At 49.9% G+C, this 23053-nt stretch overlaps 4 protein-coding genes and 1 non-coding gene across 6 annotated transcripts; 3 read left to right on the top strand and 2 right to left on the bottom strand.

Annotated features, from left to right (window-relative positions):
• Nucleotides 1-3322: 3322 nt before the first annotated feature.
• Nucleotides 3323-4218, bottom strand: NDUFA1 (NADH:ubiquinone oxidoreductase subunit A1). Its single transcript, XM_076347664.1, has 3 exons — nt 4058-4218; nt 3739-3828; nt 3323-3425 (listed from the first exon to the last, which is right to left on the bottom strand). Exons 1-3 carry the CDS (start codon nt 4157-4159, stop codon nt 3405-3407), a joined length of 213 nt encoding a protein of 70 aa, XP_076203779.1. The 5' UTR covers nt 4160-4218; the 3' UTR covers nt 3323-3404.
• Nucleotides 4219-4592: 374 nt separating this feature from the next.
• Nucleotides 4593-12632, top strand: UPF3B (UPF3B regulator of nonsense mediated mRNA decay). 2 transcript variants are annotated; one of them, XM_076347291.1, is made up of 10 exons: nt 4593-4787; nt 4965-5071; nt 5186-5292; nt 6811-6909; nt 7281-7391; nt 8107-8150; nt 8836-9024; nt 9520-9671; nt 10363-10675; nt 11545-12632. In XM_076347291.1, exons 1-10 carry the CDS (start codon nt 4608-4610, stop codon nt 11689-11691), a joined length of 1449 nt encoding a protein of 482 aa, XP_076203406.1. In that variant the 5' UTR covers nt 4593-4607; the 3' UTR covers nt 11692-12632. The 2 variants fall into 2 exon arrangements, with proteins under 2 accessions (XP_076203406.1, XP_076203407.1); XM_076347292.1 differs by lacking the exon at nt 10363-10675.
• Nucleotides 12633-12742: 110 nt separating this feature from the next.
• RPL39 (ribosomal protein L39) lies at nt 12743-15352 on the top strand. Its single transcript, XM_076347288.1, has 3 exons — nt 12743-12806; nt 13179-13282; nt 15001-15352. Exons 1-3 carry the CDS (start codon nt 12804-12806, stop codon nt 15047-15049), a joined length of 156 nt encoding a protein of 51 aa, XP_076203403.1. The 5' UTR covers nt 12743-12803; the 3' UTR covers nt 15050-15352.
• LOC143164776 (small nucleolar RNA SNORA69) lies at nt 14402-14533 on the top strand. Its single transcript, XR_012996139.1, has one exon. It is a non-coding gene; the product is annotated as a small nucleolar RNA SNORA69 (small nucleolar RNA).
• Nucleotides 15353-20416: 5064 nt separating the features above from the next.
• On the bottom strand, nt 20417-22239 carry SOWAHD (sosondowah ankyrin repeat domain family member D). The gene has a single exon (XM_076347663.1). The coding sequence runs from the start codon at nt 22237-22239 to the stop codon at nt 21223-21225; it is 1017 nt and encodes a 338-aa protein (XP_076203778.1). The 3' UTR covers nt 20417-21222.
• Nucleotides 22240-23053: the final 814 nt, after the last annotated feature.

The following is a 23053-nucleotide window of genomic DNA, read 5'->3' as shown; positions in this document are numbered from 1 at the left end:
GCTACGTGAGAGAGGCCAGAGATGTTTTAGCAGAACGCAGCGTGCTGAATTCCCAGCAGCCGTTCTCCCAGGATGACAAGGGGCTGTTACAAGGATTCAGCTGCTAGAGGAATAAATGAGCAAAGTGCAGGTCCTAGTCCTTGTGGTCTGGTAGAGATGCTTGCTGCTTGAAGGTGAAAGGAGGTAGTGAGAGCAATGGGAAGCTGGTTTGGGTTTGTACGAGATGGGAGAATGAATATCAACAGGTAATACTACAGAGCAAGAGCGAGCTGTGAAGCTTTCCTTTGCTCATTGGCACACTTCATTCTGTGTTTCTTACGGGAGTTTTCCTCGTTTGGTTTCATCTCCTCAGTAACAAAATTGGGAAGAACAACTGCAGCATTAGGTGTCTGCTTTGAAAGGCAGATGGGAGAAAAGAACCCTGAGGACCCAGGCGTAGGATTTGTGCCAAGACATGGGGAAGCATCTGAGGGGGAGCTGGTCAACAGGTTGGAAAGTGGCTTAGCAGCTGATGGGAAGGTCTTGTGCTGGAACCGCTGGGGAGGTGAGACTTGGGACACAGACCCCTGAAGAGCTCTGTGTGTGTGACAGATGAGGCCCACTCGTTTGTTGCATCTCATGCAACAAAGGAAGCTTCTTCCAGCTGCTGCTCGGGACATGCTGTAAGGTAAGCACAGCCTGAGGTGTGGTGTCAAACAGAAAAGGCCTCTTCTGAGCCCAAAAATTCTCCATGGAGAGACGCTCACCCAGGCACGACGAGTCTCACAAGAGCTGTTCGAGGCCCCTTGGTGTCTGGAAGGATTACAGCAAACCCTGCCTAAAGCAGCGCTGGTTTGCTTTTTAGCTGTCTGTGTAGTCTGGGAGAGGTGATCAAGGCTAGTGTGAGCCCTGGAAGCCTGTCTTCTCCTCTGCTTCCTGTCCTGAGCTCCACATTTTTGCCCTCTTATTTCTCATCCTCCTGATCTTCTCTTCCTGCTAGTTCTTCTGTCTCTCCAGCCAGTGCTGTAGCTGACTAGCTGCTGGTAAGTGCTTTGGGCTGGTATTTCATTGATTCCCAAGCTCTTTTCAGCCCTTCAGAAAACTGGGACCTTGACAAGCTCCTCAGGAGCCAAACCCAAGGCTGACCACATCTAGAAAGCACAAGCAGCTGGACAGCTTAATTTAACCACATCGTCTCAGAGCCTGGACACAGAGTGCCACAGAGAAGTGTCAGACGTATCTGTCCCCGCTCAGTGACACAGGCTATGAGTTGTGGTTCAGGACTACTGATTGACTATCAGAAACACTTCGTCCCAACCCAACTAATCAGCAGAGGAATTCAGATGCAAATTTCTGTGTCTGAACTTGCTGTTATTCATGCTGATGTAAATCCAGAAGAATTCTGTTTACGTCAGTGTGTTTTCTTTTTCTGCAATATTATTACTTTTTCAATACGGCTACAAGCAAATAGAGGGAATTATATTACAGAGACACTCGTGCAGAGCAGAGAAACGGACTTGGTTGCAGTCAGCAGAAAACAACTTCTAGTGTTGCCGGGCATCCTCAGCTCTCGCTGCCTGCGGAACAGTAAAAGGGTACTTTGCTGCTGGCCTGGCTGCTCTTTCAGTAGACTCTGTCCAGCTGAGTAAGCCTAACTTTCCAGTCACGGGGCTGGAAATTTCTCAGAAATTTCTCTGATTTCTGTGACTCTGCACCTTGTTCACTCTACGTGGTTATTTGTGGTTGTTCCACACCCTGTGCCTCACAGTGAATCAGTGTTAATGGCAGTGACACAAGATCTGCATTTCACTCTCTCATCTGCCATACTTTAACAAGCAGACAAGTAGGAGTCATTGTTTATAGCGGATTTAGAATGTAGCAGAAGCAGGTTTTGGCTTGGCTGTATTGTAAGTTAAAACTGCTGAATATTACTGTGCTGGGAGGGAAGAATCGCAAGCTGCAGGAGATGACTGGCTATTCATGCAGACTGCTGCACAGTCAGCAGGGTTGCTACAGGGAACTACAGAAGTGGTAGTCAGCAGAAGTGGGCGCAAAAATAGGATCAGTCCTGCTGTCTTTCTGCATTTCGCTAGCGCTTATTATTACAGATGCATCTGTAATGGTAGTTTTGTGGTAGTCCTCTTGGCATTCCTTTTCTTCCTCTCACAGACTCCTGCGTAGTGTATATCAGAGTGCATAAAGTGAGGAAACCAATTCTGTCCAAAGCTTATATGCACCTGTATTGGGTTTGCATGGCGAGGTTTTGGTAGTGGGGGGGCTGCAGGGGTGGCTTCTGTGAGAAGATGCCAGAAGCTTCCACTATGTCTGATAGAGCTGATGCCAGCCGGCTCCAAGATGGACCCACTGCTGGCCAAGGCCGAGCCCACCAGCGACGGTGGTAGCGCCTCTGGGATAATGTATTTACAAAGGGGAAAAAACTGCTGCACAACAGCAGCTGGGAGAGAGGAGTGAGAATATGTGAGAGACACAACTCTGCAGACACTGAGGTCGGTGAAGAAGGAGGGGGAGGAGGTGCTCCAGGCGCCGGAGCAGAGATTCCCCTGCAGCCCGTGGTGAAGAGCATGGTGAGGCAGGCTGTCCCCCTGCAGCCCATGGAGGTCCACGGTGGAGCAGATATCCACCTGCAGCCCGTGGAGGACCCCACGCTGGAGCAGGTGGATGCACCCGAAGGAGGCTGTGACCCCGTGGGAAGCCCGTGCTGGAGCAGGCTCCTGGCAGGACCTGTGACCCTGTGGAGAGAGGAGGCCACGCTGGAGCAGGTTTGCTGGCAGGACTTGTGACCCCGTGGGGGACCCACGCTGGAGCAGTCTGTTCCTGAGGGACTGCACCCCGTGGGAGGGACCCATGCTGGAGCAGTTCATGAAGGACTGCAGCCCGTGGGAAGGACTCACGTTGGAGAAGTTTGTGGAGGACTGTGTCCCGTGGGAGGGACCCCACGCTGGAGCAGGGGAAGAGTGTGAGGAGTCCTCCCCCTGAGGAGGAAGGAGCAGCAGAGACGTGTGATGAACTGACTGCAACCCCCATTCCCCGTCCCCCTGTGCCGCTGGGGGGAGGAGGTAGAGAAAATTGGGAGTGAAGTTGAGCCTGGGAAGAAGGGAGGGGTGGGGGGAAGGTGTTTTAAGATTTAGTTTTATTTCTCATCACCCTACTCTGATTTGGTTGGTAATAAATTAAAATTAATTTCCCCAAGTCGAGTCTGTTTTGCCCGTGATGGTAACTGCTGAGTGGTCCCTGTCCTTATCTTGACCCATGAGCTTTTTGTTACATTTTCTCTCCCCTGCCCAGCTGAGAAGGGGAGACATACACAGCAGCAACACCCATACACGGGCTGAATACATGTGTATCTTTATTAAAGAGTTAAATCATTTCATATAGGTATGTGGATTCTTCAAAGTGCCGCCACCTTAGTCGATGTTCTCCAGACCCTGAAAAAGAAAAAGTAACAGCTGTATCTGCACCACCGTCGTCGCTAACTTGCAAGAGGGCATAGCTGAAAGTGCCGGTTTTCAAACTATGCTGAAGTACCCAAGTCCTAATCAAAAGAAAAATTTAAAACGCCCGTCCCCCCCCGGGCAGGCCAGCCGCAGGTACAGAGCGAGCTTCCCCCAGCCCCAAGAGCGACCAGTGCCCACCGCAGAGGCCGTGGGAGCCCCCAGCCCAGAGGTCGGGGATGGGGGGAGCAGCGCGCGGCTCCCGCTTCCCTCCCAGCGGCACCTGCCCGATGCCCCGGGCACCTGCCTTGGAGACGTAGTACTTGTTGACGCCCGAGAGCCGCCTGTCTCTTTCCATCAGGGTCCACTGGTAGGGATAGCGGGCGATCCTCTTCTCCTGCGGGCACGCACAGCGCTGCCTGTTACGGCCCCCGGGGCCGGGGCTCCCCGGGGGAAGGGGGATCTCAGGGGGAAGGGGCCCCGGGGAAAGGGAATGGGGGGCCCCGGGGGGGGGGGCGGGGGGGGGAAGGGATCCCGCGGGGAAGCGGAGCCCCGGGACCCCGGGCCGCGGGCAGGGCCGCCGGGGTGGGGGCGTAGGCGGCCCGCTCGCCCCGCCCCGCGCTGACCTTGCCGCCGTTGCACCAGCGGTGCATGTAGACGGTGGAGAGGCCGGGGATGCTGAGGCAGATGCCCATGATGGCCATGCCGGGCAGGATCTCGTACCACATCCCGCCGGTGCCGCGCTGCCCGCACCGCCGCCCCGGGCTCCCCGCGGGCACTCCCGCCCTGCCCCGCGCGCCTTCCCGGCCTGCCCCGCGCCCCGCCGTCACCGCCGAGGCAGGCCCGGAAAGGGGGCGGTAGCGAGAGCGCCGCTGGGGGGCTGCGCCTCGGCAGCGCCGGGGCAGGAAATGAGGCCGTGGCCGCGCCCCGGCCCCGGCCCCGGGGGCTGGCCCCGCCGGCTGCGGGCGGCGCCGGGATCCGCGGGCCCCGCCGGGGGCATGCCGGGAGCCGCAGTCCGGCCTGGCCCGGTGCATGCCGGGAGCCGCAGTCCGGCAGGGCCGGGGCGGGGAGGCCTCGGCCGAGGGCGCGGCTCGTGGCCCTTTAAGGCGCAGTCGCGCGAGAGGCGCGGCGGCCAATGGGTGCGCGGGGGCGCGCGGCGCTGTCCCGCGGCCCGGGATGAAGGAGGACAAGGAAAACGCCAGGCCCAGGGAGCGGCGCGGGCCCGCCGCCGGGCCGGGGGCCCTGCTGGGGACGGGGACGGGGTCGGGGACCGCCACCGGCGCGGACGGCAGGGCCGGCGGCGCCGAGCTCGACCGCCTCGAGCGGCCCAAGGACAAGAAGGAGACGCTCAGCAAGGTGGGGCCCGCGCGCCGCTGGGGGTGGGTCCCCCCCTGCCCGCGGTACCGGGCCTCGCGCGGCGGCCGTCGGGGGGCGGGCTGGGGCCGCCCGGGGGGGACGGGGGGGGGGGCGGCGGCAACGACGGCTTGCTCCCCGGCGCCGCGGGCCGCCCTAACCGCTGTCGCCGCGCCGCAGGTGGTGATCCGCCGGCTGCCGCCCAGCCTGACGAAGGAGCAGCTGGAGGAGCACCTCCAGCCCCTGCCCGAGCACGACTACTTCGAGTTCTTCGCCAACGACTCCAGGTACGGCCGCCGGCCCCGCCCGGGCGGCTCCCGAGAGCCGCCGCTGCCGCCAGCCGGGCCCCAGAGGCGCCGCCGGCCGCTCAGCCTTGCTCTCTCGGTCTTGCCTTTCTGCAGCTTGTACCCTCACATGTTCTCGAGAGCCTATATCAACTTCAAAAACCAGGAAGACATAGTCCTCTTCAGGGATCGCTTTGACGGCTATGTTTTTGTCGATCACAAAGGCAAGTGAACGGCGCTCGGCCGCGTGTTTACATCTTTCCTGCTGTGCACGCAGTGTGCTGGTTGGATTTCAGAGGGACGGGTGTGAGCGGCCTAACACGCCGCTTCCGATCTGTTTGGGTTTAGTGCCTTAAATGCACGTCGTGCGGTATTTCAAAGAACAAAGAAAATGTCTTGTGCTTTGTGGAAACTAGTCTAAATTGATTTTGTATATTACGTGTAAAACCCAGTTGAGTGCACATCAGGGCAGTAGTGGTATCAACGTAAAACCCGTTGCTGTGTTACTGAGGTTAACTTTGCATTGTCACACCTGAGTATAAAGTCTGAAAAGTGAAAGTGAGTAGGTGGTGTCGCTGTCCAAACTGAATGAAGCTGAGGCTGATGACGCCACCCTCTGCTACTCCCCTCACCTGTTCTGCACACTTCTAACGGTGTGACTTATTTTTTGGTCAGTTTTCAATTCGGATCACTACTTGTTCCACTTTACAACTGAGTAGGTCGTCTTGATTCAGTAAAAGGAACGGCTTGTTCCTGCAGTCTAAGTTGTGAGAGTGACTGCTCTCTGGAGACGTTAATCTGTAGGAAACATATTTTGTTTAATTCATTGGTTAAGCATCCAAGTATTTAGCTGCCGCTTATCTTTTTTCTAAATACACATTAGGTATTCAGTACATCTCATGTTTTTAAAATTTGCATTTTAAAATCTTTACGTTGGGTAGCACTAAAAGTCATTAGCCTGTCACTGATGGACCTTAAACTTACATATTTAGCAAAAGCTTTAGCAAGAGCCTTCCTCTTGGCTTCAGTAGGCTAAGGATTTCACCGTGAACTTTGTTTCAAGTACACGTGTTTTACATTTCATCCAGCCAGGTGCTTTACGTGACACAAAGCTCTGTCCACAAGATTCTTCCTTATTTAGGAGGGTTGCGTGACAGGGTTCTAATAACACCTAATTCTTTTAAATAAGCTGGTTTGCAGTGTAACAGCACGCTGTATTTGCCATACCCAACAGCAGTATTGGATTTATGCAGCCGTAAATGTAGCATTCTTGTCAGAAGATAAAACTTGAAAGCCTGCCTGTAACGTGTTGCATTCTATTGTACTTTGCCAAAAATTGAGATTTGCCTCAGTTGCATTAACTTAAAATATTCTCTTCTACTTGCACAATGAACGCATGGTCTGTAGGATGAGGATATTGTGTGGTGTGGTGTAGCTGAGGTGGCTGAACTGACAGTTAGGGGCAGTCTTAAATCTCATATTTCCTCCTTCTTGTGAGTCTGTGAATTTACTGTTTTGTTAACATAGTGAGAGTGTTTAGTTCATGAATTCTGCTGTCTCTAAAATGGATTATTGTTAAATGGCTTTCAAAATACAAGATTTTTTTATGCTGTCCAAGTAGTCTCTTCTAGTACTGCATATTTCTTGTGAGGCTTATCTTCCTGCTTTAGACATGGACAATATACGCTATTTTATATCTGTTTCATCTTTTTTTAATGTCTTTTTCCCTCTCCTTTTAACAGGTCAGGAATATGCTGCCATAGTTGAGTTTGCACCTTTCCAGAAAGCTGCAAAAAAGAAGAGTAAGAAAAAGGATGCCAAGACTGGAACTATCGAAGATGGTATAATAGCTAACTAGTTTGTTTTGCATGTGTAGACTTGAAAGTCCTAGCAGTAATTTGAATATAATGTTTTTACTGTGACACCATAGTTTATCGACAGAACGTTTGCTTAATTATGCGTGAAGGTTATTAGCACTGCTCTGTCAGCTGCAAATCTATTAAATATGATTGTCCTAGACAAACATAATGCAGCAGCTCATTTGGGAGCTGCCAACTTATAAAAAGGTGACATATAAACAACACAACTTATGCAAATCTAACCCAGACTTCCAGCAGTGCACAATGCAAATTCTTTTCATGCTACGGTATATCTCTCTTCCTTTTTTTTTTTCTTTTTCTTGTTTTTTTTTTTCCCTTCCCCTCCCCTGTAGATCCAGAGTACAAGAAGTTTTTGGAAAGTTACAGCGCAGATGATGAAAAATTAACCTCCACTCCTGAAACTTTGTTGGAGGAAATAGAGGCAAGAAACAAAGAGCTAATAGGTATGGAAATCTATGTACTACAGTTACATTTTCATAGAGCACAAAGAAATGTATGTGGTGTAATTTGAAGCTGTGATGTCTCAACCTTGAGGAGACTGAATTCTTTTGTGTGCTTGCTTGGTATTTGTTAAACCTTTAGGCTAATATTATTCAGTGTATTTTATTTTGCTCCCGTGCTCTAAATTCTTCTCTAGGTTTAAGTTTTATATGATAACCTTCCTTCCTGTTTTAAGCCGCTAGTCAGATGTTTGTTAGCCAGACTAGGCTGTGGAGTGGCTGCATTTCAGTGCGATGCAGTGATGTTTAATGCAAAATGCTGTGAGCAGTGATGTTCCATGCAGGCATAAGTTAAGAGATACTGTGGTTGGGTAAAAGACCACAAAAATGACCAGAAGAGTCTCTTTTTAATCATGTTACAGGTGTCTCTTTCAAAGTAAGAGAATCTGGGAAAAGCCTAATGCAGACTGAATATCCTTTTACAGATAGGTGTACTGGATATCATATTAGTGTCCTAAAGAAGTTTATAGAATCCTAATAGTTGCCACTGTTCAGGGATAGGACTGGAATACTTGTTTCACTGCTGTATTGCTGTATGCGAGAGGAGATATGGGTTATCCAGCCTAAGGCTTCTTCACTTCATATAGGGTTTTGTTGTAGGTATTGCAGTATTGGATAAGGCAAATTGTTTACATTTGTTTTTATATATATTCTCTAGCTAAAAAGACTACTCCTTTATTGAACTTCTTGAAAAATAAACAGGTAAGACTTATCTCCAGAATCTTCTTGTTGCTTGCAAGTACAACTTGTTCATTTAAAGCATGGGTGTGTACATTGCAATGTGTACGTTGATATGTTTCTGCCCTTTCTTTTGAAGAAGCAGCTTTTGACCCAGCTTCCCTGTTAACATCTGGTTCACGTATTTTAAACTACTAGAACGCTGGCCTTCGTGGGGATGGTGGTGCTTTATGTTCATTCCAGTCACAGCTAAACATCTCTGTGGCACTGCCAAACCAGATTCCATTTTAATGCTTTCATTTTTAATGCAGTTATGGCCGAGGTCCTTGCAGACCATCTTTCTCCTAGCACATAATCTCATTTTAACTTCTACCAATGGAGAAAATCACAGATGGGGCAGATGTAATTAAAATTAGAATGATAAAGTCTGAGGCTAGTGTTGTGTTTGGTTTTGGGGTTTTTTTTTAAGACAGTACCAATCAAGGCTTACGAGTGAGGAAAAAAAATGAAACGCTGCTGTAATATGTTCAGGTTCACAACAGAACAATAGAGATGACAGGACTTTTTTTTTTTTCTAATGGGGTGGTTTTGAGGTGAGTTATTTGGTGATGAAATACTTTATCACTTTGTGGCAGGGTATCTTGTTGGGCTTAAAGGGATGTTTTCTAGTGTGGAAATACACTATTTCTCTTTGCTTTTACATGCACAGAGACTGAGAGAAGAAAAAAGAGAGGAGAGGAGGAGGAGAGAATTGGAAAGAAAAAGACAAAGAGAAGAAGAAAGAAGAAAATGGAAAGAGGAGGAGAGAAGGAAGAGAAAAGAAGCAGAAAAACTGAAGAAAGTAGACAGATGCCCAGAAAAAGAAAGAGACAGATCAAAAGAAGAACCAAAGATTAAGGTCTAGAACAGTTCTTTATTATAAACTGTTACACTCCCTTTCCCCTACTATTTGTATATCAGTCTCTCAAAATGTGTTTTGAGTATTGTGTGAAGAATCACATGAGTTTGATGTTAGTAAATTACCACTTTTTTGTAATATTCAATATTAGGCATTGTAAAGGTTTACATGCTGTAATGCTTCATAGTAATATTTAAAGCTTTTGTCATGTGACTGTTGTACATGCCGTGGTAAACGGAATCGTGAATTCACTATGGAATGGAGACTGTTTTTAAGCTTTCTAAAATGGCCTGGTTTAGGAGAAAAATCCTAGTCTGCTGTGTGGATTATGCTTACTCATACACTCCAGCTTTTAGAAATACTACGATTTGCAGTAACATTACTTTAATGTTTATTTCTTACTGGACTATGGTTCCTTTGATGCAATTTCGGTGTTGTGCCAGACAATATGTATCAGAGTGAGCTTTTTAGTTGAGACTTCTGTTTTCTTTGTAGCTACTTAAGAAGCCTGAAAAAGATGAAAAAGACTTGGAGAAAAAAGAAAAATCCAAGAAACTGGAAAAAGAGGCTCTGAGGGAGGAAAAAAATGCGAGTAGTGCATCTGCCAAACGATCTGATGGGGAGACAAAAGAAGAGAAGGCAAAAAAGTATTCTAGTACTTGCTATAAATATATATATGTATATATACCTTGTTTCCTGATCATACTGAGGCTTAGGCTGCTCTGCCATGACCACGTTTTGAAATTCCTTTCAGATTATTTTTCTGATATACGGCATGGGATGTGTTCTCTGTGCGGTGCACATCCCCGTGATTACAGAAAGCTGTGTGAATTACCTGACAATTCTTCACTAGTGGACAAATTTTAATATTTTTGCAACTTACTGCAGGAACTCCGCGAAAGAAGCCCAGGTGTAGGTGACCTACAACAGGCTGTGAGCACTGTCCTTGCAATGAGAGAGTTATAACCATGGCAAGAGGAGAGGTGTACTCCAGTTACTAGTCCCTTTAAGTCTTGTAAAAGGTCAAAGTGGAAGGTGTCATTCTCAACAGCTCCGTGATCTGTGCAAGGTTCAGTTCTGCCACGTGAGAAAGAGATGAGACAGAGAAGTTTAGGTGAGGAGACAGCCAGCTGTGTGGGTAGAAGGCTAGGAAATGCTAGCAGTCAGTGTCATTTCTGGTTATCGTGCATGACTCAGGTTATTACAGCTTCCCAAAAGCTCCCTAGAACCTACCAGTCTGTCTTGTTCGTACTGCAAATTTCCACCAGTATTACATTGATCCCCCGCTCTGTTTTGATGAATCTTTTGAGCTTAATTTTCAGTTTTGTTTTCATACAGATCAGAAGATGAGTGTGTAAAGGACTACAGGGACCGAGATAGAGATTTTGAAAGAGACAGAGAATATGAGAGAGCACAGAGGGAGAAACTGAGACGCCAAGAAGAAGAGCGTCGGAGGCAGAAAGAGCGCTTTGAGAAAGAGAAGGTTTTTAGAAGAAAAGAGGAAGAGGTGAAAAAGGAGAGAGACTTACTCAGAGAAAAGGGAAAGAAAAGTGATCTTACAGACTTTACCAGCAGCACGGACAAATCTGAGAAAGTAACCAAAGACGATAAAAAAGAGGATACAATTAAGAGGGACCGTATCAGAAACAAGGTGCTGGATTTCTTTAAATTCATGTGTTGATTCATAGGACCAGTTTGTGGGGTTTAGGATAAAAGCACTTTGAGGAAAAGAACCACGTGGTTTCTCTGTTGAAACTTCTCCCTGTTCTGGTAACAAACTCTGCCATTGCTAGAAAGCTTGCCTGTTTGTCCACTAAACTTTGCTAAACTGTCTGTGGTATTTCTTGTCACTATATAGGAATTAAGCCAAGATACCATGGGCTAAATTGTAAAGACACCGATCCCTTTTCATTTGCTGACCTATGCCATAGGCTGTATCTTCAAGCTGTCGGTTGACCATCGGTAATCTAACTATCTCTGCTGATGCTATACGTGCCTGAAAATACATCTCGAAGTGGGAGAGTGATTGAACAGGTTCCTCCAAAACAGGAACAAGACTGCTACATGCAGAATATGACAGAAGATCTCCTGTAGACTCAAGAAATAATGTCTTGAGTTTAGTTTTATATAGTCTGCAAATCTGGTTTTGCAGCATCAGTGTGCAAGTTTTCTGTGTCACTTAAGGCATTATTGGGTACAAATGAAACTCAAGGTTTTGAGGAAGCTTTGAAGTCGGCCTCTATTCTGAGAGAGGGTGAGCTGAACTTGTCTCGGGAGGAAACTCTTTACAAATAACTTTGACTGTGCAGTGTTCTTTGTGGCTTGAACAGGGATGTTGCCTTACAACAGAGACAACCTTGGTTTGAGACAGTTGAAGTTACATTGCCACCGTGGTGGAATAGTTTAACTTAGAACACCTTGAAAAGTTTGAATTTGAGCCATTTCTAGTGTCACTGATGCCATAATAACCATGATAGCATGGGGCTACGAAAGAGTCTAAATAGTTTTGATTTATTTCAGGATCGTCCAGCAATGCAGCTGTACCAGCCAGGAGCCCGAAGCCGAAGCAGATTGTGTCAGTATGAAGACAGTGCTGCAAAGCCCACAGATCAGGGAGCGGATAAGAAACAAGAGAGTGAGACCAGTAATACGAAGGAAGAGGAGTGACTAGCATGCAAGCCTTATGTGTTCTGACTGTCTGTGCAGCCAAAGAGCATGTACTACGCAATCCAGAAGTGCCTTCGAAGCGAAGAAGGAACAAAGGAAGAAAAGGGGGCATTGTGCTGTTGGATGTTTCTGGTTAAAGAACCTCAGTTGTAGATTCAGAATTTGAAATGTGTTCTCATTGTATTTTCAGTTATTCGAATTTATTTTCCCAGCATCTAACTACAACAGAGAAGAGAATCTTTGCAAAGTAGAAAGACTTTATGGCCTTAAGTATGATAATAAATGAGTCATGCAGTCAGGAGGAGATGACGCCTGGATCTAAAGCCAGAGCTTTACTGTAAAGCGGTCGGAGCCAGTGTTCGATGCACTTAAGCAGAGCAAGCTTGAAGTTGCCCGGAGTTAACACAGGTGTTGCTGTGTTGCGTGGTGCTCCTGCCCGAGGCGGTGATAGCTAAATTCTGTCAGTCTAGCACTGAGACAGGTACGCAGGCTGGGGCTGTTGAGGTGCCAGTGAACAGGAGCCCTCTGGCATGGAAAGGGGAGAACATCTGGCATTGCAGTAATAATGCTAGGGAGGGAGAGACCTTCCTCTTCAGTGGTTCTCTGGATAAAGTAACTGAGTTGGAGTGTATGAATAAGCTGGCTTAATATTGAAATACTTCTTGACAAATTCTCATGTAAAGTCTACCTACATTGAAATGCTTATTTTTAATCAAATGTAGCTGGTTTGAGCATCCTGTTCTTTTCCAGCATTCTCCCTTCTTTAGAGCCTGAAACGTTTCCTAACTCCTGCCCTCTCTCTACCGCTTCATTTTCCCTCATAACTTGAAGTATTGTTTTACAGCCCAGAAAGAGACTTCACCAGTAGCAGCTCCTCCTAAGCTAGCGAATTTTAGCCATAGCTATTTTGTACTAAAACCAATAAACTCGCAGAAACTCGTGCTGCCGCCGTCCCTCACTGAGCTCCGTCTGCGCCGGGGCGGGCCCGCCAGGCCGCCAGGGGGCGCTGCGCTCGCGGAGTCCGCGTCCCCACCGCCTCTCTCGCCGCTCTCCCCCGCCCCTTCCGCCTCTTCCGCCGCCGCCATCGCCGCGACGCCAGGCAGCTCCGCGCCATGGTGAGACCATCGGCCGCCATCCGCCGCCGCGCCGCGACACCCCGGGCCCTCTCGCCGCCGTGGGCTGGCTCGGGATTCCCGGCAGGCAGGCCGCGCGGGGTGGCGGGGCGCAGCGGCCGCGGCGGAGCGGGAGGGCCCCGGGTGCAACTTCCCCGCCTCGCCGAGGCCTTGCGGCCCACCGTCCGCCTCGCCGGGCGGGGCGGCGGGGGCGGTGCCGGTGCCTTGCTCTGCGGGGCCTCCCGCCGGCGCTGGCGCGACCGAGCTCCCGCGATGGGGCCGGCCCGGGCCCGGCGGAGCTGCCCTCCGCCGGCTGCGGGCCGGGGGCTGTGCGGGGGCTGCCGTCTGGGACTAACCGGCTGCTCTCTCTTCCAGTCGTCTCACAAGACGTTCAAGATCAAACGCTTCCTTGCTAAGAAGCAGAAGCAGAACCGGCCTATCCCGCAATGGATCCGCATGAAAACGGGCAATAAGATCAGGTAATAAGATCGGCCGTTGCTTTCTGAGGAGCCTACAGCCGCGCGGGCTCCGGATCGGGCTGCCTGCGCGGTGTGGGCTGAAGTCGGAAGCTGGTTGTGTAAAAGCGTCTATGCCAGCAGCAGTGCGGTTTTGTGGCCGTGAATACCGTACAAGTATGCTCGCGCAGATACACAACTCTACCAGGTGCTGTCGGCCCGTTGTGTTTTCTTGAGGCAGCGTGGGGCTTCCATGCCATTTCCTCCTGCAGCAGTTCAGTTCGTTCCTGTGCTCTGCAAGTATCCACAGGTGTTCAGTGATGGCACGTTGAAACTGAAAGTGTGAACTGTACGTGTGGCTAACTTATTCCAGAATTGGTACCCTGGTGACCTCTCTGCTTCTCACAGTCTCCTTCCCAACACCTTTCCCCTCGCTCATGGCTGTCCCTCTGAGTTCCGGCGTTTTCAAGGAACAGTACCTTACCGAGCGTGGGTGTTCTCAGAGACAGAAGATTGTGCGTAAGGGAGCAAAGGACTTGTTGGGTGTATGGGAGATGAAATCCATAGTATAAGATCCTTGGCACGTGACTGCAGAATTAATTTGCAACAGTTCCTTTTTGTTTGCCTACAGTGTTTGTTTTCAAGCACTGTATTTAGGAAAATGCAGTAAGGGAGTGCTGTAGAATACTAGGTCAATGTGAGGCGTGCAGAAGGTGGTGCATATCTGAGCCCTCCGGTTTAAAAGCTTCAACCAGTATAGTTCGGTCCCTCACGCGGTGCAGCTAGCTTTTTATCTCATATACTCTCTTGTCTGGACTTTTTAAGGGAACAGGATTCTTTCTCCCAGATCGTTTCTTGTCCTAAGTAGTGAGGAGAGTGACAGTAGCAGTGGCTGGCTCAGGCAGCGAAACGGCACAGAGTTGCCGGGTTCTGTTCCTGTTACTTCTCCTAACTTGTTTCTAGGAAAAATCGGTGTTGTGTGCCCCAGTCTGTATTCTTGTCTTCCAGATACCGACTTGCAACGGGGCTCTGTTTTAGCTAAATTGCAGTACTTTGGAATACTTTACCATGGGGCAAAATCATGAATTTTTGTCTTGTGGCACTTCTGTACCTCAGTCATCAGTTTTATCCGAACTGTGTGCTAAAGCAGGCTGCAATTACAGTGCTTCATTCTGTGGGAGTACTGCCATTTTCCTGCTGAGAGTAACTCTGTTAACACTGTCTTCGGTTTCACCTATACGCTGGTGAAACCATTCCTTCTTAACAGGTACAAGTACCTACTCATAAATGAATATACTTTCCTGGAAGAGGGCCTTTTCCATACGCTGCACTGCTTTCATATTTTGAACAAAAATGGTATTTTTTGTGTTAGACTATGAACTACATTCAAGAGGTAGTTTTCATTATCACTGGACAACCAATACAAGGTCTTGTCTCCAAAAGAGGAGGTAGGATACTCACACGCCAGTGCTGATGCATCTCTCTGCAGGCTTCTTTATCTCTTTGAGGTTTAGATTCTGTTGCAGTAATGTGCTAGTTGCTTGGTGAACGAGGAAGGTAAACAGAGATGGAAATTTTAAAAAATAAATACGCAGCTGATTATAGTTGGCAGCTTGCCACTATAGCACGTAAGAAAGATTTCATTCCTTTACTGTTGAGCTAATTCGAGGTGGTTTCAGTCCGCCTGGACCCTCCAATGTGTGTGTGCGCTTTGCTAATTCACACTGCTTTTGTCTTGCCAGGTACAACTCCAAAAGGAGACACTGGAGGAGGACCAAACTGGGCTTGTAAGAGAGACTGTCTCCTGGGAACTCTAATAACACTCGTCTTTCTGCATCAGATTGATACACCTTGTGCGCTGTTCGGCGACCCCCAAGTGATTCCTTCTGTAGCGTTGGACTGCAGTCCCCAATGTTTGGCGTTTGGTTTTTTTTTTTTTTTAATAAGCTAGTCTGGGCTATTGATGTTAACGGGGAAAATCTTTAAATAATTTGCATCTGAAACATGAAGACTGTGTTCTATTAGTGTTCTTTCTTTCAGGCATCATCACGAGTATTGACAGTGTACAGGCTTACTAATAAATATGGACCTGAATGACTTGGTTGAAATTATTTCATATATATATGGTGGAATAGTAACAGAGAATAAAAACTAACATTATTGTGAATATAATCTCACTTAGTGTGAGAAACCTTGTCAGCTCTTTTCAGATAGAGTAGGCTGTGTCTCCCTTTTCACATACTGTAAACCTTTGAGAGCAAAGCGTACCAATTTTTTAAAGAAAAGGGGTAAAAATCAACTGATTTTAGAGGAGTTAATTTGAATAAAATCTTCTAATAGACAAACTGAAATAGTTTTAAAAAAAATCTTTTAGAGGCAGGTTTGAAAAAGGCAGACTTAACTTTATGATCCATAGACCACAGCGGCTACAGTAACTGTTTGGAGTGTCAGCCTCCTACTGCTTAACCCCAGGGAAGACTGGATTACATTTCCGGTAGATTTATGAAATGTTACTAAGAAAAGTAAGCAGCATTGTCAGAATTTGCTAAAGACGTGTCTGTTTAGCCACTGGATGCATTTTACGGGGCTGGAAAGCGAAGCACACTGAAAATGCTCCTCTGGGGTAAGGTGGCTTCCCGTTTGAGGTGTGCTGGGGTAGGCGAGGGAGGTCCAAACTAACAAAACCTTTTGGTAAACCAAGTCAATCTCCAGTTACCGCCCTCTCTCACACTATGCTTACCCATTGGATGTGTGTATGTTCGCTATGGCTGGCTCCTGTCACAGCTGCAGATTCTCGACTCCACCATTATCTCCCGCATGACCCTTTTGAACATCTGGGGTAGACCACGTAGTAAGGTGTAGCTAGGCCTGTTGGTCAGGCAGGTAACCTTTCTTTTTATCAATGGCAGAGCGTGGCTGAACTGCAAGTGTCGAACAGTGCGAATGATGGCGCTGCGCTACTGGGGAAATGCTGAAATGTTACATGCCCAGAAGTACTGTAAAAATACTTGCCCAGGGAGCGAGAATGTGGAGCTGAGAATAATCAGTGATACTTGAATACCAAGACTACCTGTCCTGCGCCTGAGCAGTGTACTGCCAAGGCTGCCCCTGAACACCAGCCTGTGTTAGCTCTAGGTGGCTCCTCGGGAGCCTCACGCTTGCGGTCAGCCAAGAATGGCAGCTTCTTACCCCGTGTGGGTCTGGCCCCTGCGCCCGCAGCACTGGGAGCTGCTCAGGTAGGACGTGGGGCAGGGCAGCCCTTGGAGCCTGGGGTTAAGATCCTGGCTGGGGAGTGGGTGCAGTGGAATAATTGGATGAAAGAAAGTTTCACTTGGGAGGTAGGAAAGGAGGAGGAAAGGGAAGACTGCAGCAAGGGCAGTGGATGGATTTGTCTCCTGCAAAATGCGATACTCCTACAGACTGTAGTACATAATGTCTGCATGTTCCCTAGAATATGTAATAACCTGAGTTTTGTGTGGAGCTCTGTGTTGGCTTGATCGAGTTGGTCTTGATGCCAGCCACAGGTGCGGGTTAATTTAAAACATTCTCAGCAGAAGGGTAGTAACTCAAGATGTTGCTCAAAGGAAGAGTTAGCTATTTAAAAAAGGGGAGAGAGGAAAGAAGGGATTGAACCGCTCAGAGTAGTCGGCACTCCAGCTCCCCGATGCCGACATTCTCCGCTGGGGTCTGTGAAACATCACCTATTTACCGCAGGGAACTGGAGGAGGGGGCTGTGGCTCAGCACTAAGCCCGGCGTGGCTGCTGCTCCTTCTGCAGTGCAGACCTGGGATTGGTGCTCTGGTCAGCGGGAAATAACTGAAGGTGCGAGCCTGTTCTCGGATGTGGCTGCGGCAAAGCCCATCCTGACGCTGAGGGCTGCGAAGTGCTCTGGTGCTGTTTTCTGGGTTCAGCCTGCCGTGGTGGCTCAGTTCCTGGGTGGCAGCTTCCTGAGGAAGCTTCACGCTGCCACACCTTCTGTGTTGCTGCTTTTCACGTTGAAGGTAAATAGATACATCTCCTTCGCATTACAATTCGTAGCAAATAATGCTGGGCAGCAGCATATGCCAAGCACACATAAATGCATAACAAATACACACCTCGCTCAGAGCTCATGACAGACTCTCCCTCCTAAGGTGTGCTGGAGGTTTCTGTGAGCACAGGAGAGCAAGGCTGGGATTTTTACCAGCTTCAGGACACTTCAGAGGTATCTTCCAGCTGCTTTTCCTGTCTGGTAAGAGCCTGGTTTCTACTTCGTTATCAGGGGGAAGCAGTAAGTCACTGCAACAGGAAAGCAGCAAACAGCATTGCCAGAGAAGTTTCAACAGAGGCCCACATGCTGCAAACACTTTTACCCCAATGTTTCTTAAATCTCTTCTGTGCTCTTCTCTTTGAAGCAAGCGTTTAAGAAATAACAGCACTGCTGAGGATCGAAGATCAGCCTTGGAGCCCTGCGAACCACCCCCTGCCTCTCCCCATCGCCACTGCTGGCAGGCAAAGCTACTCGCAGAGTTCCTCTTTAATTGTGTCTATGAGGACCTGGCTGAGGAGGAAAAAAGTAATTTTATGGACTTGAGAATGGAAAGAGACCGTTTTCTCCATGGCATTTGTGGGAAAGCTTTCCTGAGCAATAGATCGAACTATTTATTACTATTTATTAGGTAGTCTCCCTATTACTATCATTACTGTGCTATTTTTATTAGATGGAACCAGCTTCTACCAAGAAGCTGCTTTGGAAAATAACCCCTCAGATTATTTTTCCCCATTTGACTGAATCTGCTTTTCAAATTGGACATTAAGGGATAGCACGAAGTAAATTTAGTACAAATTAAAATTGGGTTAAAATCAATCTTCTGCAGAACCTTAACACAAATACCTCTGGGTTTCAATGATTTCTGTTGTTCCTGTGGCAGCTCTCTTTGCCCTATCCTTGCCTGTGAGAGTTGGGGGGGGATCAGGGATCTCTGCAGAACTGGGCTAACACACGATAACTGAGACATCAACAGAAGCTTTAAAGAAAAAATCTAAATAATTTGGATATTCTAGTCCATTAATTTTGGTGGATATGCTTTTGTTTTCTGAGTGAGGAGCAAAGTTAGAGCTGATTGTATACTTGAGGAATATTTTTTAAATGTGTCTATTTCCAAACCCACTGCCCCTCTGTAGGTATGAAAATAAACCACGCGAGACAGAGGGGTGGCTCACTGGAAGTGGTGTGGTGTCTGGGGCAAACACAACGTACAGCAGCAGAAAGGGTACTGCGATTTGAAGAAGTTCCTTTTTTTTGCTGTGTGGAGAGGAACCCTTGCAGGGCAGGCAAGGCAGGGGGTGGCGTTGATGAGTATGTTTTAACACCATCCAGAGCAGCAGGGCTCTGGTCTTGCTCCTTCTGAAGTGCCTGCCTAATTTGCCTCAGAGCAGAATACAGCTTCAAACCCACAACCAAAAGATGGGGGAAAAAGTTGTCTTTAGGAGGTTTTGGTTAGCTGTCAAGGGGAGGCAAGTGCTAAAAATCATTTAGTCATATTTAAGCGTAGCATTTGCCAGTTAAATTTTACTTTCGAATGGCTTTCAAATGGAGCATTAAAGTCCAGGTTTCCTGGTGGGGCATGACTAAGCTGCAGGTACAAATGCCAAGGAAACAGCTCCTTCAAGGAAATTCTCACTAATTCCACTGTTTACTCTGTGCCTTACTCAGAGGAGGATGTAAGAGCGGTCCGCGCCCTCTCCCCGACAGCACGCTGCTGCAAAAGGGTGATGGAGGACGAACAGATCAAAAAATACTTCGTCAGACATGCACCCACCTGTCTTATCAACAGCACTTTGGTTACCAGAACTAAAGATCGCGGGTGTTTTGACATTAGTGTTTTTCATGGAGTTTGTGCTGGTGTGACCAGACCCTTTAGAAGCCAGCCTGCTGTCCCGTGGCATGGATGTGGCTGGAGAAGTTCTGGAAGGAGCTATATTGCCATATTCTTTAATCTATTAGAGTTAAAGCATTACAAAACCAGCGTAGATCAGGCATTAAATCCATTCCCAGTGTGTTTTGTGTATCTCCGCTGCTGACCTCAGTGATTAAAAAGATGTCCGGACACATCTATATGTCTACCTGGACTGGACACTATCCCGTCACTGGATCACTATCCGCTCACCTGGAGGCTGTTCTTCCATGTATCGTCCACTGCAGGCTGGGTTATTCCAGTGTCTGAGCAGCATTTCAGAGCACAATCTGAATGTAAACAGGGTTTGCTCAGGGTCTGTGAAACCCTCAGGCTCAAGTTCCCCCGAGGGAGTTACCCGTGTATCTTTCTGCCTCAAGGTGCAAATTCACCCATGCAGCTAAGCCAGAGATCATCTCGAGTCCCTCGGTCACCTCTGCAGACCCCCGGAAAGGCAGCTGGAAAGAAACCGCGACTCGCCTCTGAAGTGAGGTGATTCCGCAAGGGTTGCTGCTTTGCAATGGGGAACAGAAACTCCCCAGTTGCTGTCTGAGAGTCACTTCCCAAATGGGACTGCTATTCAAGGGGTTAGAAATGGTCTCACACTGATGAAAAAGAGGAAGGGGCAGTTGTTTTTCTGAAGATATTTTGAAGCAGCCCTGGCCTTCGAGAATGTGAAAAGCAAGTTGAAATCAGCTGGGCAGAGCTCCATTTGGTGAACAAAACACAAACAGGCAAGCAGAGGCTTTGCTCTTTTAATGCAGTTACCGGTACATACACGCGGGGTTATGCTGCTGTAGGGATGTTTCTCAAGAGTTTCATTTTTGAGCATGACCTCAGAAGCAACAAAGATAATCTCACAGCCTTCATACCTTTTCCATGGTTTTGAGCAATGAATCATCTTTCCAGAGCTGCTCCTGGACCCCAGTCCCCGTGGGAGCTACCACATGCCACCCCACTGGGTGTCACTCCTGCCTCCTCCACTTGGGCCCCCATTCCCAGTGGGGCTGAGTGTCTCAGGCTCCCCTGGACGGGGGTCCCCAAGGAAGGGCTGCCAGGGGGACTTGTCTTGCACTTTGAAAGATTTCTCTGGGCCTGGCCTCCTTTGGCAAACTGGGCACTCCAGCTCTTACTTTATTGAGAAACAGCTTTATCTGTCATAAACAAACAGCAACCCAGAGGACGCGCATGTGGCAGAGATCCGGGGATCTCACAGGGAGCTGGAAAGCGTTTGCAGCTCGGTGGCACGGTCTGCTTGTCTGTACCCGCTCTCCCTGCCGGCAAAGAAGTGTACATAAAAAAGTGTTTGGGGGGGGTTGTTTCTGAAGCCATAGTTGCTTCTCAGCCAGTGCCAGGCCTCTGGCATCTCAGAGTATGGTAGTGAAATATTTAATTATATTCTGCCAGTGTCTCCGTCCAGGCACCCAAGGTGTCATGACCAGTCCAACTTCACAACATTGCTGGGAGCCAGGGCAGTGCCAACGGCCTCATTTTACAGGTGGGAGAACCAAGTCACCGAGTTGCTGCATGACCGACCTACAGTCACATGCAAAATTCTGCTGGCAGCCTGGGACAGGCAGCCCAAACGTCCACCCCCGTCCCCCAGGATGGGACACCACCTCCTGTGGTGGGTCAGCATCCCCCCACAGGCATGTGGAGTGTCAGAGAAGCAGCTCCCCACACCAGGGCCAGCATGTGAGCCCCCACTGTGGGGCTCTGCTGGGCTGCGGCAAGGAGTCCCCATCAGCAGGGGCAGGGGGCAAAACCTCCTCAGGGGATAGGCGTTTTTTTGGAATGGCTGTCCCCAGGCAGTGCTCCCGATGGCCGTGGTTGCCCCACACACACTCACACTGGCACAGCCCCAAAAGACCAGGCGAGACCCGGGGTGGCTGCAGTGCCCCCGGGCAGGGGGTTAATCCCTGCGTGGCTGGGATTTCGAGTGCCGGCCCTCACCAAGTTCCCAGCTCCCTGCAGGCTCTTCCAGCTGCTACTCAGCACGGGTTTGCAGGTGAATGGGCCAGGGGAGCTTCAGCGCTCTTGGAAGAAAGCAAATGCCTGTCTGACAAAGTGCCGGAGGGTCGACATGCTCCAGGAGTGCTGGGCTTTCCCCTCAGCCCTGGAGTCCACACAGTCCCGCCCTGCCCTGGCCTCACTGGATGACTTACAGTTGTTGTTGGTGTTGTGAGAGCACAGTTGGACCAAGTCCTCCTCCAAGGCCCCTGCCAGCTCCTTCAGCTCCCTGGAGGTGTCTGCCCTCAGGTACTGCCAAGCCTTGCGCCCGTTGTGGTCCCTGCGACTGGTGTCCGCCCCGTAAGCTCCCACCAGCACTTTGATGAGCAGCTCGTGTCCCTGCAGGGCAGCCAGGTGCAAGGGGGTGAGCCCGCCACTGGCCGTGGGGATGTTCACATTGACGGGATAGCCCTTCTTCTGGGCGTGGGAGATGACCTGGATGAAGCTCTCATGGTGGCCGTGCTTGGCAAGCCAGTGGAGAGCAGTGAAGCCCGTCACAAAGTCTTTCCTGGTCAGCAGGCTGGGATCCAGGTCCAGCAGCCTGACAATGTTGTCCGCATCGCCCTGGGCCACCGTCAGCAGCCATTCGTGTTCCAGGGGATCCAGGGCAAGGGACAGCACCTCGGGGCTCTGCTCAGGCTTCTGCTCTTGGGGCGGCCCTGCAAGGAGACTGCTGCTGTTGGAGGTCTTCTGAGCGGTGGCAAACCGCATGGTGCTGCCAGGGCTATTGCTCTGCAGGAGGATTTCCTTCAGCTCCTTCCTCCGGGTACTGCCAGGGCCGATGGAGAGCCTGCTTGCAGTCCTACCCCAGCTCCCTGGGCCCTGGCTGCCCCGGCTGACGCTCCTGCTGGTGTCCATCTTCTGCAGCGGATGGAAACGCTCCCTGCTCCCCGTGGTGGCTGGCCAGAGGTGGGAGCTGCGGGCGAGGCTCCCCGCTTGGGGCTGGGTGGCTTCCAGGAAGGTGAATGTCCGGGCGATGCCAGCTACCCTCTGCTCCACCGAGCCCGGCTCCCGCTCCCGCTCCCGCCGGGCCATGGCGGTGCCTCCTGCGGGGCTGGCCAGCAGCCCGCTCCCCAGCAGCGCACAGCTCGCAGCTCGCGCTCCCCAGCTCTCACCCCACACTTCCTGCCCCGGCGTTAGGCAAAGGAGGAACCGACTCTGCACGGCGGGAGGGCACGCCGGGCATGGCGGCGGATCCGCGGCGCTGTCGTGCTGCCGGCGCAGTGCGGGCGACCTTTGGTCACGCTGTGTCGGCGGCTGCCACCAGTGCCGGGTACGGACGCAGCCACGGGCCGTCTGCCCCCCCCCCCCCCCGAGCCCTGCTCGCCTGTGGCATGACAGAGGAAGAGCGGGCAGGCGTGTGGGGGCCTTGGGGAGCGTGTGGCACTGCTGGGGCGGGCGGAGGCAGGGGGGTCCTGGGCAGCCCGATGCTGATGTTATAGAAGAAATTTGATTAACTGTATTCTTCTCTCTGAATAGTCTCGTTTAGCATTAGTGGCCTAGCATTAGCAGCTGAAGTAGCTGAAGCCTTAGGCCGCAAGAGCTGACCAAGTATAAACTTTTGATAAAAGTAATGCTGCTAACAAAGAACTCACTGAATTCAGCAGATACGAGCAGAATGAAGAAGATAAGGACCAAGGAGACAATTCCAAGAGAATGAAGTAACTTCAGAAGGCGGCCAGCCCAGCGCCAGTGAAAACCCATAAGAAATCAAGAGACCACCGACGAGAATTAAGTGGTTGGACTTGGGGTTCGGGTGATGGGTGGTACGGGTATAATTGAGAGGTGTGAATTGGGGTAGGGGTCCCTCTCCGGAGGCACCCAGCTCGAGCTGTAACCAAAGAACTAA

Source organism: Aptenodytes patagonicus, chromosome 9 (genome assembly GCF_965638725.1).
Source record: "Aptenodytes patagonicus chromosome 9, bAptPat1.pri.cur, whole genome shotgun sequence".
In the NCBI taxonomy this organism is placed as follows: domain Eukaryota; kingdom Metazoa; phylum Chordata; class Aves; order Sphenisciformes; family Spheniscidae; genus Aptenodytes; species Aptenodytes patagonicus.
The sequence above is the reverse complement of the archived record's forward strand: the minus strand, read 5'-3'. Positions and strand labels throughout refer to the sequence as shown.

Excerpts from the sequence above, each read along its gene's own strand:
- SOWAHD (XM_076347663.1), bottom strand. The coding sequence starts at position 22,239 with ATGGCCCGGCGGGAGCGGGAGCGGGAGCCGGGCTCGGTGGAGCAGAGG.
- NDUFA1 (XM_076347664.1), bottom strand. The coding sequence starts at position 4,159 with ATGTGGTACGAGATCCTGCCCGGCATGGCCATCATGGGCATCTGCCTC. Across the intron at positions 3,829-4,057 it reads GCTGGTGCAACGGCGGCAAG|GAGAAGAGGATCGCCCGCTA; the intron begins GTCAGCGCGGGG and ends GCGTGCCCGCAG. Across the intron at positions 3,426-3,738 it reads ACAAGTACTACGTCTCCAAG|GGTCTGGAGAACATCGACTA; the intron begins GCAGGTGCCCGG and ends TTTCTTTTTCAG.
- UPF3B (XM_076347291.1), top strand. The coding sequence starts at position 4,608 with ATGAAGGAGGACAAGGAAAACGCCAGGCCCAGGGAGCGGCGCGGGCCC. Across the intron at positions 8,151-8,835 it reads ACTTCTTGAAAAATAAACAG|AGACTGAGAGAAGAAAAAAG; the intron begins GTAAGACTTATC and ends TTACATGCACAG. Across the intron at positions 9,025-9,519 it reads AAGAAGAACCAAAGATTAAG|CTACTTAAGAAGCCTGAAAA; the intron begins GTCTAGAACAGT and ends TTTTCTTTGTAG.
- RPL39 (XM_076347288.1), top strand. Across the intron at positions 13,283-15,000 it reads AAAACGGGCAATAAGATCAG|GTACAACTCCAAAAGGAGAC; the intron begins GTAATAAGATCG and ends TTGTCTTGCCAG.